The sequence below is a fragment of the Antedon bifida genome, chromosome 2 (genome assembly GCF_963402885.1).
Source record: "Antedon bifida chromosome 2, ecAntBifi1.1, whole genome shotgun sequence".
Classification (NCBI taxonomy): domain Eukaryota; kingdom Metazoa; phylum Echinodermata; class Crinoidea; order Comatulida; family Antedonidae; genus Antedon; species Antedon bifida.
Window position 1 is genome coordinate 14,878,930 of NC_136227.1, and position 18,561 is coordinate 14,897,490.

Genomic DNA, 18,561 nt, shown 5'->3' on the forward strand with positions numbered 1-18,561 from the left:
CAATGAATACTATTTTACTTAAAGTCTCTCAAAACTGGACACCCTTTGGCTGGCATAATATGTCTGGGTTTACCAAAATTCTGATATCCCAAATGTATTTTATCTTTTTTGACCTCAAGTCTGGTTTTGGTTTCTGGTAATTAGAGACTAGAAACTGAGTTGACTTTATTCAATTAAATGAAGAATAAAATAATTTATAATATTGTAATAATAATAATAATTGTATTTTATATCTGATACTGACATATTGTACTATATTAGATCCACATTTTTGTAATACCTTGGAGCAAGATTATAGATTCTTAACTTCAAATCAAGTGAGCAAGCTTTTTGATTTCAGTGCTGATATTGTAACAAGGCCAAAAGACAAAGTATACACTGAAACTAACAGAAGCTAAGATAAAGGCATGTATATTGAATATTGACGGCAAAACTAATCTCTATTAATAAAAATTAAATACACCAATAAAATTTACCCGTTGTATCACATGGTAAATTGGTTGACCACCAAAGTCCCAGATATTCATAACAAACTTGTTGCTATCCACTTTAGAGTCACCACCTTCTCTTGCAGAGCGAAGTTTGCTTACAAATTTGTTCAAGAACCCTTTAGGAATTTCTGGTTTTTCTTCATACACTGGTTCTGTTGTGATAAAATATATAACACATACAACAACTTGCATTAGGTCTCAATTGTGATTACCAACTATAACTTTTTTATTTAAAGAAAAAGTATTTCCAATGCAATATTTAAGTATTCTAAACCTTATCCTTTCCAATCAATAGTTTAGTGATGAGTTTATTTATAACCACATTGTACTGCAAGTTGAATAGATTACACAGCAGTGTCATACAATATACAAATATTAGTATTAACTGTCAAAGTAACTTGCAAGATAATATATGTTTATTAGCAGACACTGATGATTATGATTAAATTCCCGCTCCTTTAATCATTTCAATATTTAGCACTTTAGTCTTTATTTCTGATATCATTAATATGTATGAACAGCACAATCAAACACATTTCAAAATAAATATTTACCCTCTTTTTGTGGACTTGGCATTGGATTTGAACTTGTTGATGTTTCAGCAAATTTTGCTTCCTGTTTTGATGTTGATGCTCCTGTGGGGTTTTTCTCTTCCTCGTGTCTACTTTCTGAAAAATGTGAAAAGATTATGCTATCTTGTTATAAATAGCATAATGTATTAACATTTATCATTATGCTTTATAATCAAATTAACTTGGCAAGAACAAAGGTTAGTGTAATGAATCATTTGTTGCTGATTCCAACCTGATCCAATTTGCCATCATCATCATTATAATATGTGCATCTTTTGCATTCTCTATTTAAATTCAAATGTGACAGAAGTAATCACAGCAAAATGCTGTATAAACCTCTCTTTTATCCACTTCTATATTAAATTTATTTTAAAAATCTCCTTTGTACCAATTTTTATATTGACTGGTATTTTGTGCTTTTTATATTTATACTTTTAAATTTATTTTACAGCAGATTACTGAATTGAATTTAATTAAAATCTTTTACCAGATTTTGTTTCCTGCTTTGATGCTCCTGCTCTTGGTGTGTATCCTTTTGTATGGCGTGGACTTTTCAACATTTGTTTAACTGTGACATCAGTGACAGCATCCTGATACATGTCTAAAGCTTTTAAATTAAAAAATGTTAATAAAATCATGTATATATTATTTTATTTCTTACACAGTTACATTGGTTTTTAAAAGCATAGAAACTTTGAAACCATTTTTATGATGTTGTTGCAATAATTTAAAAACTAATTTATCCTCAAATTGAATTTAAATAACTTGTATGTTTATATGGTAGTGGTTTTCTCCATGCATTTATGAAATATCAAAGTCATTTGTGTGCAAGAACTAGTCACAAATTGTCACCCAAATATTAAACCTAGAGTGTCTATTAAATTGATTTACAATGACATGAGAACAACAATTATTTGGTAAAAAAATAAAAAACAAGTTGTGACATGACAGTGCATGAGTCAGGGTGAATTTTAAATTTGGAGTACAGTTGTGGCTTGGTGGTTATGATGCTTGGCTACCAATTTAAGGGTCCTGGGTTCAAGTCCTGTCATAAGTCAAGATTTGTTCTACTGACTCCACTCCCAAAGACTTGTAATAAGACTTTGTTTATGTAGAGCATTTTGTGTATGTTTGTCTTGTGAACATTGCTACCTTTAAGAAGGATAGTGAATTAATTCGCTTATGGTTATCCTTGGCAATTTGCCTAAATAATAAAAAAAAATAAATAAATCATCTATTTTGGTTGCAGCATGTATCTGAATAAAGTGAATACTTACAAATATCCTGCGTTGTTTCTTTAAGCATTTCTTTGTTACTGGGATCTGGTGTACACACCGTTGTTTTAACCATTGCATCTGTTATTACATGCAATGGATTAAATCTTTGACAAAATGATATTATATAATTCAGAAAAGAATGTTTGCATTGATAATCTAGAGAAACAAACAAATTTAATGGTATATTCCAATCACATTGTTTTTACATTACATATAATCTTATTTTAAACCCTCAACATACACAGAACACTAATCTAAAAAAAGGGCTAATTTAGATTATTTATGTTTAGATCATAAGGATCCCAATGAAAATAAGATATTTAAGCTATTTTGGCTAGCTATGTGTATGGGGGACTGGAATACAAGTTTTGCTGGTCACTCTCATCAATATTTGCTATGTATTTTGATATTTTTTTATGTTAAAATAAATTGAAATTATTCAGGAAAAATGTTTCAAATGTCTGATCCCTGATCCTACAGTAACAACTGTATGTAACAGTTTAAGTGGTTAAATGTAATAATTGATATAAAGTATGCTTACTGTTTTCTTAAAAGAGAATTGATAGTAGAAGTTTTTCCAACATTCTCAAGTCCTACAAAAATAGTTCTTCCTTGATTAAACTCTGTTTGTCCTTCTTCAAGTGCATTTTGAAATGCTTTCACCGCATCAGGTCCTCGTGCCAATATCTCCTCTGGAACATGCACATCTTAAAAACAAAATATAAGGTACAATTAATAATTATTGTATAACTTCCTGATTGTTTGTATACTACTGGATAGCAATTAATACTCTTTATAAAATTGAACAGTTTAATATGCACTAAGAATGTCTTATGAATACCTCAATCATTACTTGAAATTAATTAAGGTCATAATAGCAGAGTACAAAGATTAAGGTATACTCTATATAGAATAAAATACTTCAGCAATTCGTCACAAAAAACAGATGACTGATTTTCATCAAATGCAACAATTGGTTTGATAAATATGTGGTACTAATAAGGTATATGCCAACACTTAAGCTTATAAGCCGATGCTCACAAATGCGACCAAAATTTAGATTTAGACATTTCTGCATATTCAAAAGTTTTTTCATTTATTATTATAAACACACAGAATATTGTTACAAAGCCTTTAAGAACCTTATAAATGAGAGAGTTCAGTCATTCTGAAGGCTACTGTATCTTACTGTTTTATTTACTTACTTTCAATTTTATCAGCCACATCTATTTCCTCAGCTTTCCTGAGAGCTGCAACAAGTTCTGAACGCATGGACTTCTTAGTAACCTTAGCCTGCCATGCATCCAACATGTCTAAAGTCCTTTCAGAAATGTTTCTATCTGGTAGTTCAAATGAATTTATATCTTCTTGTGTCATTCCAAGATTAGCTGCTATTATTTTCCATTTATTGTAGGCGTTATTGGCAATGTATATTAATTCTTTGGTTGTAATATCTAAATAAAATAAAATATAAATATTATACTGTTTATAATATATTTTAATAAATCCTAAAATATTAGTATTTTGATTCTGCCTACCCTTCTCAATTTCTAGATTTAAATTACACAAATGTAATTTTGTGAAATGTTGACTTTTTAATTTGTAAATAAAATAATAGTTCAATCACGCTAAACTCTTTTTTATTTCTTAAATGTATTTAACATAGCAAATAGAACAAAAAGACCTAATGTTATAGACCAAGATTAATTTTTTTATTCCTTTTTTTATTGGAAACAATAGCCCATATATATATATGGGGCATTGAAATTGAAGAATATTCATACCTGCCGATGTCATTTCGATGTAAGGTAAAGGTCCACCTAAACAAGTAAAATGAATGTGTATATCAAGCTTTTCAGTGCAAAATTACAGATTGGAAATTATATAAAGGACAAACATATTTTTAAATTACCTTTGGGACCAACATATAGATATTTATAACAGAATTAGTAGCACACAAAATGGAAAACAGGATAAAATGCACAACTGAAACCATATTACACATTGGCATGCCATGAAGTACCGTACGCCTTGTGTTAGATAACAAACCTAACGCTGTGAGTCTCAACATACCCTGTACCAACAGTAGTTGAGATGAGCCGCTATTTGAATCAATCTACTTTTTTTTTTATAAATCATATTTTTTAATTTGTTTGACTACATGACTGACTACAAATACTACAGGATAAAAAGTGATCATTAATTCTATTTTTAGAAGTTCATGCTTTTATTTGCGGCACAATGTGTTTTTTAACTTACCATTCAAAATTGCAAGTATTTCTGTTTTCTTCTGTTCACCATCGTATTTATCGCACACATTTTCATTATAGATATCAGATGCAGACTCTCCATTCTGACAATCAAAGTGTTTGTGATTTAAAATAACAATATTAGCAATTCTAGTTATAAGCATAAGTTCTGATAAATCCCTCAGCTACTCTTTTAAATAAAAAAATTAAAATTCAGCTTAATTTCATAATTTGCAAGAACATACTAAACCAAAAGATAAGCCAAACTAAATAATACTAATAGGTGAAATAACCCTGGCCATTAAAAAAAAATCAAATTATGACAGACTAAATAAATATATTTCATAATAGTTATGCAAATTCTAGATATTTCAAAGGTCAATAACTTTACTTTTGTCCATATCTTTAAAAAATATGCCACTGGACTAAATCTACTTCCACTCAGTGTGATTTTATGCATTAATATCACTAAACCCATTTTTCACGATATTTTTCCCAGGGTGTCGGACACGTTAATTCAAAGCACGATGTGAAATCAGCTGAAATAAAATATTTATGGGGTTTTTTGGCCAAAATCATTATTTTCATAAGCCATATAATAACCACACATGCCATTAGATCTAAACTAATTAAATACATGCTCTGAAAGAATTTGAACAAAATAAATCATTTTTGGTCTAAATCATGTAGCTTACTAATAGTCCAAAAGTAACCTGCAACTGAAATAAATGTTAATGATGAGCAACTGAGAAGATAAATTTAATATCAAATGATATGTCAACAACTATAATTTAAAGAAATATAGAACAAATACTTATGTAGTTTCAATATTTATATTATATTATTTAATTATATATTTTTTTTTTATTTAAACATATACTTCAGTATACAGTTAAATATGAAACTAAAAGTAAAAATAATGGAAGCATGCTGTTTAAACCATTCAATTTTTAGATTTACAATTTAACAATACAATGTGAATACTGTAATTAATGGAAAAATAAAAACGAAATGTTACCGTAATAACTATAAATATATACTATATTCATTTTAATATTTCTGTAATTAATCATTCCATCAAAAAAATATACAGGAACATGTGAGAAGGTGGATGGGCAATAGACTGCTCCGAGGGTCAGACAAGAAGAAAATAGCCTGTAATATTTTCAATGATAATTCTCCTGAGGACGATCAAAGCATATTGATCGAAACATCGAGAAACTCAACAGTTTTCAGAACTAATATACATGGTGTACCGCAAACTTGATATCAACGGATACTAATAAACCTTTTTGTTTCTATTTGTAATATTTTATATAACTTTAAAAAAAAAAAGAATAGAACTAAACTTTATTATTAAAATAATTGCATTACAGTACTTAATAACAAACTAACCTTATTTTTCTCGCTAATGTCTATACGTCCTTCCTTTATGAAGAACACAAAAGCATTTTTGTGCTCTTCATAAGTAAGCTTTGCTCGAGCAATTATATGCAGAGCATTGTCTCCATTCTTGAAAAAAGTAAAAAAAAAACAAAGTGCACAAGCTGTACTAATACTGTGAATATTATATTTTGATTGTACATACAACCCTTTAGTAAAAACTCTCCAATTTCATTTACGAAACATGGATGATTTATAAATGATATGATCAAAATGGATTATAATATGGTAAAAAAAAATCCAGATTATTCTGTCCTAGTGATGGAGCGAAATGGTGAGGGGGTAGGTGCAGCAAATAGTATAATCCTCACAGTATTGTGTAATATACCTGCATACACTGTGATATTTGCAATACGATACAATAATACATGCATAATTATGTGAAATTACTAAATAGACTGTGTATACAACTTACTTTGTTTTGCTGGTTCACATTAGAACCAGCATCAACTAATGTCACACAGCATGCAGTTTGACCATTAAATGCAGCCTCCAATAGTGGTGAATTTCCATCCTAAAAAATAGATTATAATATGTCATACAACAAACTTCTTTAGCAATGCACAGTAGAAGCATGACCATTAATAATTGTGGTATAATTAAAAATATTTTTTAATATATATATTGTTAGATTATTTAATTTAATCATGATCATAATAAAAAGTTTACCCAGTGAATGTTTATTGTGCAAACATGATGTTTTTCATCGCTATTATATTGTAACTTTCTATATATTTTGGTATTAATATGTTATAAGTAATATAAATAATCAAAACACATATGACCATTGTAAAACTTTTGATGAAGTTTTATAAATTGCACAAAATGAATCAATGGTTAAAAATGTCTAAAATGGCATTTCAACTAATAATTTGTTCTTATGTCTAATTTCTTGTTTTGTATTTATATTTAAGTGTGTATGTATTATTTTTCACTGTAAACTTGTTGCACTTCTCATTGAGACTGTGCCTCTGATTTAAAAGAGATACAATAAAAGTTCAGTTCAGTTCAGTTCAACTAAGTATTAAATAGGCTGTGTACATCATAAGTTAACAGTTTTTAGTCTCATTGAGCTTTTACTGTAGATCCATGATTTGGTAGACTGCAATTGTATTTTAAGAACAGCACAAAAATATAAATACAATTGAAAGTTTTTAATGTAAATGATTTTAATTAAGATAATTTACATTGTCAGATCTCACTCTGAATACATTTAACCATTTCACATTAAACATCAGTGTGGTAAAAGACCTACTTGACAAACAATAAATTATATAGACACATTTAATATTAAAAACTCATTATAATCCAGCATTTGAGCAGAGAAAAATTATTGAGAAAGGTTTTCATTTCATTTTCTCCTTGTCACCTTATTCAAGCTGTGACAATTGTATTATCATGGCTCTGCACAACCATGAACAAACATCAGAATGGTTGTCAATATTATAATTATTAATAAAGGACAAAATAAAATCTGATCCCATCATAATGCACTTTTATATGATGATCTAGCGAACTCAAGTAGAATAATATAGGTGGTTTCTTGTGTCTTGTGCCTTGTGTTAGAAGGCATTGGATAATAAGACACAAAAAGGTGTACAAGGGTGTCTTTAGCTGTGATTGATAGGCTGCACTATCATAGAAGGGTAGATGTTTGTGTATTAAATAGTTTAAAAAAGAGATGATAGCATTCGGTTTATTCTATTAAAAAAAGTGGTAGGTTATATAGGTTATATGATAATGTTACTATTGTAGTTTTAATGGAATGAAACTATGTTATGGAATGAATCTACAAAGGCATAGTATTATGCGCTGTTTAAACACTGTATTCATGTTGGATAAGGTATCAGATTAAGGTGTATGTATATTCAGATGGGTAGTGTAAATCCCATATTATTTTTTTTAAGCAATTTAATAATTATAGAAACTACTAATTCATTTTGTTTCAGTTTTGTTCAGAAATATATGTTTGATGTTCTTCTGAATTCAGTTTTGTGAGCATAAAATAATATCATGACTTGTTTTTGTATGCAATGTGTGACAATGCTCTATTAACACACGTACCCAAATTAATGAAAAGGGCGTTGCAAACTACAGAAAGCCACTAATCTCATCTCTGTATTGACATCATGCTCTTATACTCTTTCATGGTTTTATACTTTATGCACTTTGTCATTCTCTTATACACGATGTTAAATGCACCAGGGTTCTAGCACTGTCTTTTTTTCTCTTTTCTGGCTTGAACCAGCACTTTTGTTTATTCATTCAATGACATGATTAATACAAGTTAATCAGTAATATGTAATACAGTAGTTGTCATAAATCTACAATCTTCATAATCTATTTGATCATTGTTGTCAAATATAATCCTACTTTTTTTGTAATTGTTGTATATCTTTCTCAATATAATATTCAAAATAAAGACCAAAAATCATTCATTCACAACAAGACACAATTCAATCCGCAATATTTGTTGTTGTTCTAAATATTGCATCTTTATAATCTGTTTAAATTGTTATTATCCAATGTAATTCTTCCCTTTTCTTTCTTTGTTTGTGTATTCTTTAACCTTTTTATCCATGTATAATAATGTGTATATAAAACATTCAAAACAGCTATAATTATAAAAAAAAAGCATTATATAATATAAACATTAAAAAGGCGTTAGCATTATAGGAATGCTAAATTTTTTAAGTCATTGATAATCAACTTAAATAGTATCCAGAAATGTTTGCACACTGGCTGAATATTTAATTCATCGTGGTATCGTAATATCAGGTATAGTATAGAGTCGGGGCCTGTCATCACAATCACCATGGATATGTGACTTAGTAACACATATTATTTTCCTTTTAGTATATATATTATTTTAACTTTGAAAGAATCAAATGGAGCTCAGGAGGCCATGCTTTATTTATAATACAAAAAAAAGGATTTTATCTCTGTCCACAGCTTTACAGACTGACACGTCTCAAACTTTTGGGATTCATTAAAAAATAAAAAAAAGAACCTTGATAATATAAGTTATAATAAAATCATTTTTGTAATAAAGCTTGTTCACAAACATAATGTGTGCATAAAACATATGCAAAATAAAATCTAAAAATGACCACAAAAGATTACAACAGGAAAAATTGATTAATAGATTAATACAATTTAAAGAAGTTAATAATAACACATACATGTAAATATTTTTTTTCATACTCTATAAAGAGTTGTAAAATAAGTTTGCAATATCGTTGATATGAATAAACTATTTGATTTGTTTTCTTAATAGTTAATAGTAATTTATAAATTCATTTCATTTCAAGTAACATTTATTACTTTTTCTTTCAAATAAAACGTTAAGATTTGACAAAAATAAATAATTAAAATAAATTATAAATATACTTCTGCTTAAAAAAAAAAAAAAAACTTTATCAAATTTTTAAAAAATGCTAAAAAGAAGAGGCTAAAGCCCTAGAAGTTATACATCAATTGGATTACTCCAAATTGACACTTGTGGTAGGCAAGCCAGGTACAATAAATGTAAAAAATCGTGTGTATAATGAAAAAAAAAGAACAAAAACACACACAAACAAAAAACAAACAGGAAGCATAAAGACAATAAATGGTAATTATTGTAATTTAGTATAGCCATGGGGCAGAGGAGATGAAAAACGGCCAACAATAATCATTTAAAATATACAGTAACTAGAAATTGCGAGACACCGTTAGCGCCCGTTGAAAAATACAATAACAAAGCTATGAAACCTACACTGATTAAGAGCCATGTCTGTAAGAATCAAAGAAATATCAAAAATAGTGGCAGACTCAAAAAAATGGATTTCTTTCAAATTTTGCACATGGTTATATATGTGTTGAGAGAAATCAAATATGAAGTATTTTTTATTTCACACATGTATTTCCATGGCAACGGCCAAATTTGAGTTTATGCGGTTTGTTAGTTTGTTTTTTTACGAAAGAGGCAGAATATTATATTTTTACAAATTTATATCTATTTTTTATAATGGAAAAAAGGGATTTTATATATTTAAACACATTACAGCCTCTAATATACCTATTATCATGATGGATTATTTATACTTAATAGTGCATTATATCGGACGCTTAATGATCTCCTAGTTTTTTTTCACAGCATTACTTGCGTGGATATCACAATACATTGCATATTTTGAACTATCATTTGCGATTATAATCTTAATTAGAGTAAGAACCAATCATTTAATGATAATCCATTTCGCGTATACGAAAGATGATACCTGTAGTACTTTCACTTTCCAAAAATTAAGAGCGTATCAAAAGGGCTGGTTTGGGATTCATCTGAATCTTTTTTTTCTTTTTTGGTCTTTTGTGAGTTCGTCCCACTTTTATTATCATACTCTGTTATAAATATTATATTTTTTAAGCATATTTTTTCCTTTCGTTTAAATGTTACAATGTTAAAAGTAATAAAAACATTGCATTCGTTATTTAACATTAAAAAAAAATTAATTTAAATATATAAAATAATTAACAAAATGCCAATAAAAGACGATAAAAATTGATTAAAAACGTACTTTTGACGGTTGTCATTATTCTATAAAGCTTGTGTTCGTGTTCGGGTAGAGAGGCTATAAACTCAGGGGAGGAATATAAAATACCCTCCCTTTTCACCAAGACAAAAATGAATGAGATGAGTAAGAAGAATGCAAAAGTTTGAAAAATAAGGTATTTAGAATGGATAGCATGGAATGATCTATTTAATGAAAACCGTAAGGTTAGAGTCCATACACTGTGCAAGTCCAAAATAGTATTTTGGCTCTGTGTGTATGTGAGACGCTTCATACCCGGATGTAAAACTTCGAAACCGGAACAGTTTCTGAGTTTGCTTGATATGCAGATTTTTCTTAACCTTTAGACCACTGGGGTTTTTATGGTATTTTTCAACTTCGATTGAATAGCAAATCTTTTTCATCCTCGTCGTATTACGGAGGATAGATATAATATGTTTATAACTATCAAAACGTACTAAAACAGTTTTTCTTTTACGTTAGCCCATTTTTGTTCAGCTTTGATAAAGTTACATGTGTTTTCATATTTGATTAAATTGGAAAGTTCCGTTTTTAGACAGGCAGCCCAGAGACATTTGTTTAGATGAGCTAGGTACCAATATCTGACTATTTAAGTGTTTTTGGGGTCACATGAAGTCAATGAAAATGGGAGTCTGCCGGGTATCCCCTGCTGCGTCTAGACCGGGGGACCCCGAAACGTGCTAAAAAATCGACCCAGGTTAGATGAGAGAGATACCACTTAATTTTACCACCATGGGATACATAGATGAGTGAGGTACCACTCAAAATTAATGCCAAATGAACAAGTTGTGTTCATACAATACTAAATGGATAACAACAGACTAATTGTGCCAGACACCCTATAGTTAGACTAGAGACCCCCCTTCCCCCAACTAGCCCAGCTATTGTAGATACCACCAGCAACCAATGTTATATGATTTAGCACATTGTAAGCAATACCAAATGACCTATTACAGACTATCTGTACACTGCTCTGGCCCTGGCAGACCCCTCTAAAGTTCGACTAGAGACCCCTCTTTTCTCAACTAGCCCAGCTTATATATTGTAGATACCACTAGCAACCAATGTTATATGATTTAGCACATTGTAAGCAATACCAAATTACCTATTACAAACTATCTGTACACTACCTTGCCTTGGCCCTGGCAGACCCCTTTAAAGGTGACTAGAGACTCCATTTTCCCAACTGGCATAGCTTAGATATTGTAGATACCACCAGCAACCAATGTTATATGATTTAGCACATTGTATGAAATAACAAATTACCTTATTACAGACTATCTGTACACTGCCTTGGCCCTGGCAGACCCCTCTAAAGTTAGACTAGAGACCCCCCTTTCCCCAACTATCCCAGCTTAGATATTGTAGATACCGCCAGCAACCAATGTTATATGATTTAGCACATTGTAAACAATACCAAATGACCTACAGAATATCTGTACACTGCCTTGGCCCTGGCATACCCCTCTAAAGTTAGACTAGAGACCCCATTTACCCCAAGTATAGCCTACCTTAGATATTGTAGATACCACCAGCAGCAAAAAAACCACCCAAAACAACATGTTTAATTGAATAAAGTTTAACTTTAATCGAACTAACACAAAACAATTGAAAATATATCACATCTATGACGATAAAATGACCATTACCATTCTAAAGGGAAAAATAGTTTAAGAGTTTCATTTAAAACTTATATAAGCCAAATATATATAACAAGTACAGATTCGGGTAATTTTTTTATTTTTTTTGGTTTCTCCGACGTACTGTTTTCCACAAATATTACAGTATATGAGATAAATGACGTTTTTGGTTAACCAATTAATTATACATAGGACCTACGGATGAAATTTTGTTAGGGTAAGTTCTTATACCATGGTGAGGGTGATTTTTGACCAGACTTAATATCACAAATAAAAATTTGAAGTTGCATAAAAACACAAGAAACGTTTTATTACATATATGTAGTCATAAATATATATTTATTTAGTCATAATAAATATAATATAGAAAATAGAATATCGCAAATGAATAATCAACAATTGTAATTAATCATTCAATATATCTGAAGAAAGAACAATGATTAATTTTAAAATTATTTCTTGTTTAATGTAACTTAAAATATGAAATCAAAAGAGCAATGGATTAGAATGTTACAAACTGTGTAGATCTACTCTCCTTGAATTGTACAATAGAAATGAGTTCTGTATTTTAGCAGTAAGTAGCTGAATGAACTTAATGATCCACACGGTGAATACAGGCATACTGCAATTATACTGATTTTACATGTGTGACAATCATGATTACAATGTTGTTGTGATGACTAACCTATCTAGAAGAACCTTGTGAATTCATTTTGAGAAGAGTTTTAACAAACTATAGACAAGATAGATGGAGGTTAAGATACTTCAGTTCAGTAGAATAAATAATACACCTATAAGGTTGTATCAATGATTATAGGTCTATGCCCCTGGAAATTAAAAATCAAGAACATTTAACTGATACATTCAATCAACTGCAGGTGGTACCAACTTTACCACCATTCACCTGATACTAAGCACCAAAATGGCAAAATGTATATAAGCTAAAAAGGAAGAAGAGCAACATTTTAGGTTCAAGTAGTAATTAGTGGTTCAGTCTATAATACTACACTATATTATTTAGTAGCAACTTCAATAGCAATGCCTCTATTAAAACAAAAACCATCTCCAACGACCCAAATAGTTTGATGTAGCCTGCCATACAGTATTGCCTTAAATTTAGTAATCGCTTTTTTAAATTGCCAGTTTGACTGTCCGATGCACTCAGTCTGTAGGCTCAAACAAGTCACAGGTTGTCTAATTAATAAGTAGTTTATTGCACTTGTTTATCAAAAAAGAGAAACAGAAATATTGCTTATTAAATTAAATAAATTCAAAAATAAATATGAAACAACGTTAAATGATTAAGGCACAATTTATAAATTATTCAAAACGACAGAAACACATCCAAACGTGTTATATGGCAATCCGCTGAAACGCATTTGAGAAAGGCTGGTTGGAAGCTGGCCGTTTGAGACTGTATATTCCGTTTGGTAGTTGACTGTATGACTGCAGTACATACATTATGATCGCGATATAAATAAAATTAATTTTATTTATTTATTTAAAAATTGGTATCAAATATACAAATATTTTGTTCACGTAATCCTGGGGATTCTCCACCACAACAACATCCCGGATTACATGAACAATGCTTTGTATTTTGATATAAATTTTTACAGTTTGTGATTAATTAAATTTATATTATTCAAATCGCGAAATCAAATTCCATGTGTTCAATACTGGCCATTACTCAAGCTTCCAAGAGACGGTACTGTGTCGAGCGCATGTTTTCTCGCTCAACTTCCATTTTTTTAAAATGGTGGGAAATTCCAAGAATTACGTGAACAAAATGTTTGTATATTTTGATATCAAATTTTAAATAAATTCAAACTGCGAACATAATGTGCATACTGTAAAAAAGAAAGCCAAATGAAGGTAAGTTATTATGATACAAGATGCATTTTTGGATTAAAAAACAGTTATAGGAAAAGCCAATTGTCTGCAGATAACAACAAGCAAAAGCAAAGCTGTGATATTATTGTGTTAGTTAGTGATTAGGGGGACCTATTTGGCTGTATAATTGTGCCATTTCTTATAAAGTATCATGCATCATGCTAATAAGTTACAATACAAATCCGAGTGAATATTCTACTTGTTATGTACATGGATGATGCTTTATTGTCTGAAAGAATTACTAAAAAGAAAGTCCAAATGTTTACCAATTCTATTTGCGAATAAGGACCATGAGTTATTCCTTAGGCCAGCTACTTCAAACACATGATTCATACGTTAATGTTTATTAAGCAAAGGGAAACTGTCTGAATACTTCCACTTCCATGAGTTGTCATAGTGATTGGACGTGAACGGACGTGTTCACGTGGAGCTCTCTAAGCTACATTTGTTTACGCTTCAGCTCACCTTGCTACCCCTCACTGGCATTCATCGCCTGTAATACTTTTGGAGCATCAGAGCCACTCCTTGGGCCTAACTCGCTCTCATACCATCGCTGCCGGGCCTCTTCAATCTTGACACTGTAGTTGTCGTTTTGATCAGTATTGGAGCTATTTTAACAGAGATTCCGACCCAGGAATTTATTCAGCAAGTCGTGATCCTATTCGGAATTGGACTCGGAATTTCAACCAGCATTTTGTGTCACAGAGCGGAGTATGGCGGCGGTAAGGTGTGCCATTATAAACTTTCGTTTTTTAATTGCATTGACTTGTACTGTTATATTTATGATTCATAGTCCTGATACATCATTACCTATGAAGTTATATTCATCAATTAGTGGCGACGTGCATAAATATATGTATTATAGGCCTAATTACATCGATCAGTACGGGACACAATCTTTTGTTTTTCGCGCTATTCACGCTCCATTTACCAACAACAATGGATTGGTAGTCAGGCCACACAAACGGAAATTTTTCAAAGCACCAACACAGTACTATCCAAACTCAACCGCCAACTTTAAAGTATTGCTCACGTCCGGGGATGTCCATCCTAATCCAGGACCAGTCAACAACTCTGACAAATCCCGTAGTGATCGACCAACCAAAAAATCAGTTTCAGTTTTACTCTCCAACTGTCGCAGTATTCGCAATAAGTCGCTTGATTTGGATATTTTCTGCGATACTAAATCAGATGGATTAGACATTATATGCTTAACGGAAACATGGTTGAACTCCGAGGATGATACGCAAATGTTACATTTTTTCTAATAAATTTGACATTTTTCGTCGCGATCGCGAATCTGTTACCCGTGGCGGAGGTTTACTGATTGGTATAAACAGCACATTGCAATCAAAGGTTATTGCATCTGAACTGAACATTGAAATGTTATGGGTCTCTATCACATGTCACAACAAATCGCATCTGTTATGCCTTGTGTACAGACCCCCAGACTCAACTGTTTCTTATTGGGATCAATTTGAACTTGCACTAGCTAGCCAAGAACATTCATTCCATAAATATGAATCGGTTGTCGTTTTGGGCGACTTTAATATCAATTGGCCTAATGCACCACATAAATTCATCGACGTGTTAAACATGTATGGTTTCGATCAATTAGTAAACCAAAATACTCGACCTTCCACAAACGCTAATGATGGCTCACAGATAGATCTCGTGTTCTCAAATACGGGATCCTCAGTAAGAAATATAAGCGTCGTTGACAATCCAGTCGAGAGCGACCACCATGCAATTGAATTTGATATCGATTGTCGTCTCAGTTTACCAACTACATCCACAATACGCTCATTTATTAAGTGGAACAGAGGTGACTTCCATCATCTAATTAATCTCTTGCATTTGGCACCATGGAGTATGTTCCTTAACGAAAATGACGTAAATGCATCATGGAGTGGCTTCATGGACATTATTGATGCCGCAGTTCGCGATAGTTTCCCGAGGGTCAAAAGCAGAGCACGTAAACTGAGCAGTCCATGGATAACTAAGGATATTAAACGTATGATTCAGAAGAAAAAGAAACTTTTTAAAAAATCTAGACGTTCTGGCATACAAGAACACTGGGATGCTCACAAACAATGGCGAAACAAAGTTCACTATGCCATCAGGAAATCATATAAGGATTACGTAAACGATCTATTCAGATCCGCTGACAATAAAAAACGTTTTTTCGCGTTTGTGAAAGAAAAACGTTCATCTTCTTTACCCAGTAAATTTATTAATCCAACGAATAACTCTCATTACTCCAACATTGAAGACATTGTAAACGGTTTTAATCGTTTATTTTAACAATCGATGCTCTTAAGTTTCATTATTGAACAAATGGTTTGAAGACACTGCTAATAATATGGAGAGCCGTGTCATGCTGCTTGATTATAAAAAGATTTTCAACCTAATTGATCACAACATCTTAGTCGACATGTCATGGCAATCCCATGCGAATAATTGTAGTCAGCAAAATATGAAAATATTTTTAAAAAATACACAAATCGGACTATCGCAAAGGTTCAAAATTTGATGTTAACAAAGATGGCATCCATTTTTTTTAAATACTTGTAACCGCTTGTCGTAGACAGCTGTATTTGGTGTCAAATTATTGAAAATATATATGTTTGTTAAGTATCAGCTGCTGCTTTTACGGATTTTTTCGAGATCTTTTTCAACTTTCGTAAGTCCTTGATTGTGTGTCGATAATTTTGAAATTTTCTTTGCTGCATTGATCTAGGCAATTCCTATTGTTGATAATATGTTTGTATTTATGTGTTTTTGGTGATCCATCACTGTCAAAGTCCATGTGAGTTATGGTAAACCATAATAATCTTGCGGGTGCGAACATTTTGGGTAGATATCTTTTTAGGTCGCTTCATCTAACTCGCCTGTTTTGTACTAGTTTCGTAAGAATTGTTGTAAAGATCCCTCTCTTTTGATTCTAGAGTCTAATACATGGAGTTTTGTAAATTTTGTTGGGTCGTCAATAATTCTGTACATTGCTCGATAATCATAATGTTAAAGCCCCTTCCCTACGTTTTTTAGATCTAATTTAAGATCACAAACTATATTTAATGTAAAAATAATACTATATGGTCCTATTGCGATAACTTTTTTCGTCTTTAAACGGTTAAAAATGTGAAAAAAAAGTCGATTCTAATAATTATAGCGGCCCGCTATAAATCCCGAAATGCATTGCGCGCGGATTGATATTTTTGTTTTTCACCTGTAATTCGCCCACTTTTCGATCGATCGTGGGGCCAAAACAAATGGAAGACTCCTAACTTTTCAGCAAAAATACCGGGTTTCCCCAATTTGTATCAACGGAGTCTGGCAAAAATAGAAAGAAAATTAATGCAGCAACTATACAACGTCAGGCTAGGTATATAGCTAGCGTATGATGTTCGTACGTTACCGATGTTTACCAGCTAGGCCTACAAAACTAAGCCTAGCTAGGCTAGGCCTAAGACCGTCCATGAGAGGTTGATCGCCGCGAGCTACTTAGGTAGTGCATTGTTTCTCACTTTTTATCATAATTTACCATAAAACGTACATTTAAGACAAGGAATGACATGGTAATAGTAAGTAAAAGTAATATATATGTATTATTTTTACAAAACGTCACAAATTGTAGGGAAGGGGGCTTTAACTTTGGCGCCTTTATTCGTTCTAATTATAATAATATCTTTGTTTTTCTTTAAGCCAATTGAGGTCTTAATCGTGTCCATGTCCTTTCTTGATGGTTTGTAGGTATTATTAAACATGTGTGTGCAATCTTCTGCCTTGTTGTTATCAATAATTTCTTGTAGCATTTTATAACCGATCAATTTAAAGCAAGCAAACTACTGTTTTGTTTTAAGATAGGAGGCCTATTGTACATTGTATTGTATATTGTATGGACAAAAAAAATGCATTTTGAAAAACAATTGTTTTTTTTCCTGCCAAATTGCAGGCCATATTGGATTCTGTCATGACGATATCATTGTATTGACTTGATTCATCAACTACTATGAGATGTAAAAAGTAAACCTCTGCTAATTTTAATCATCATAACACAACTCCAAGTAACAAACCGTGAATTGGTTTTCCATATCTCCTATATATAGGAGTGAGTGAGTGGACATTTGTATATTGTAAACAATGTACTACTACAGTAATGGATTTAATATTTCATATGAAAGAAACAAAAAACATGCAGTGCAACCTACTACTACAAGAAATACTTTGCCTTATCAACGACCAAATAACCTACAATTCAAATACTAAATAGAAATGTTATAGTTGATATCATGTAAAAAGTCAAGAAAAATATGCATTATGCCTGCAGAAATGCAGTGCAACCTACTACATAAGACCAAAGAATTTGTACAATTCAAATACTAAAATGGTGCTATCCTGTACATAAATGCACAAGTCAGA

The 18,561-nt window shown here is 31.2% G+C and overlaps 1 protein-coding gene across 1 annotated transcript; it reads right to left on the minus strand.

The window, feature by feature from the left end:
• Nucleotides 1-443: 443 nt before the first annotated feature.
• On the minus strand, nt 444-4,137 carry LOC144835472 (uncharacterized). Its single transcript, XM_078690556.1, has 7 exons — nt 4,125-4,137; nt 3,546-3,794; nt 2,882-3,047; nt 2,341-2,444; nt 1,551-1,670; nt 1,046-1,159; nt 444-643 (listed from the first exon to the last, which is right to left on the minus strand). Exons 1-7 carry the CDS (start codon nt 4,135-4,137, stop codon nt 444-446), a joined length of 966 nt encoding a protein of 321 aa, XP_078546682.1.
• Between the last annotated feature and the right edge of the window lie 14,424 nt (nt 4,138-18,561).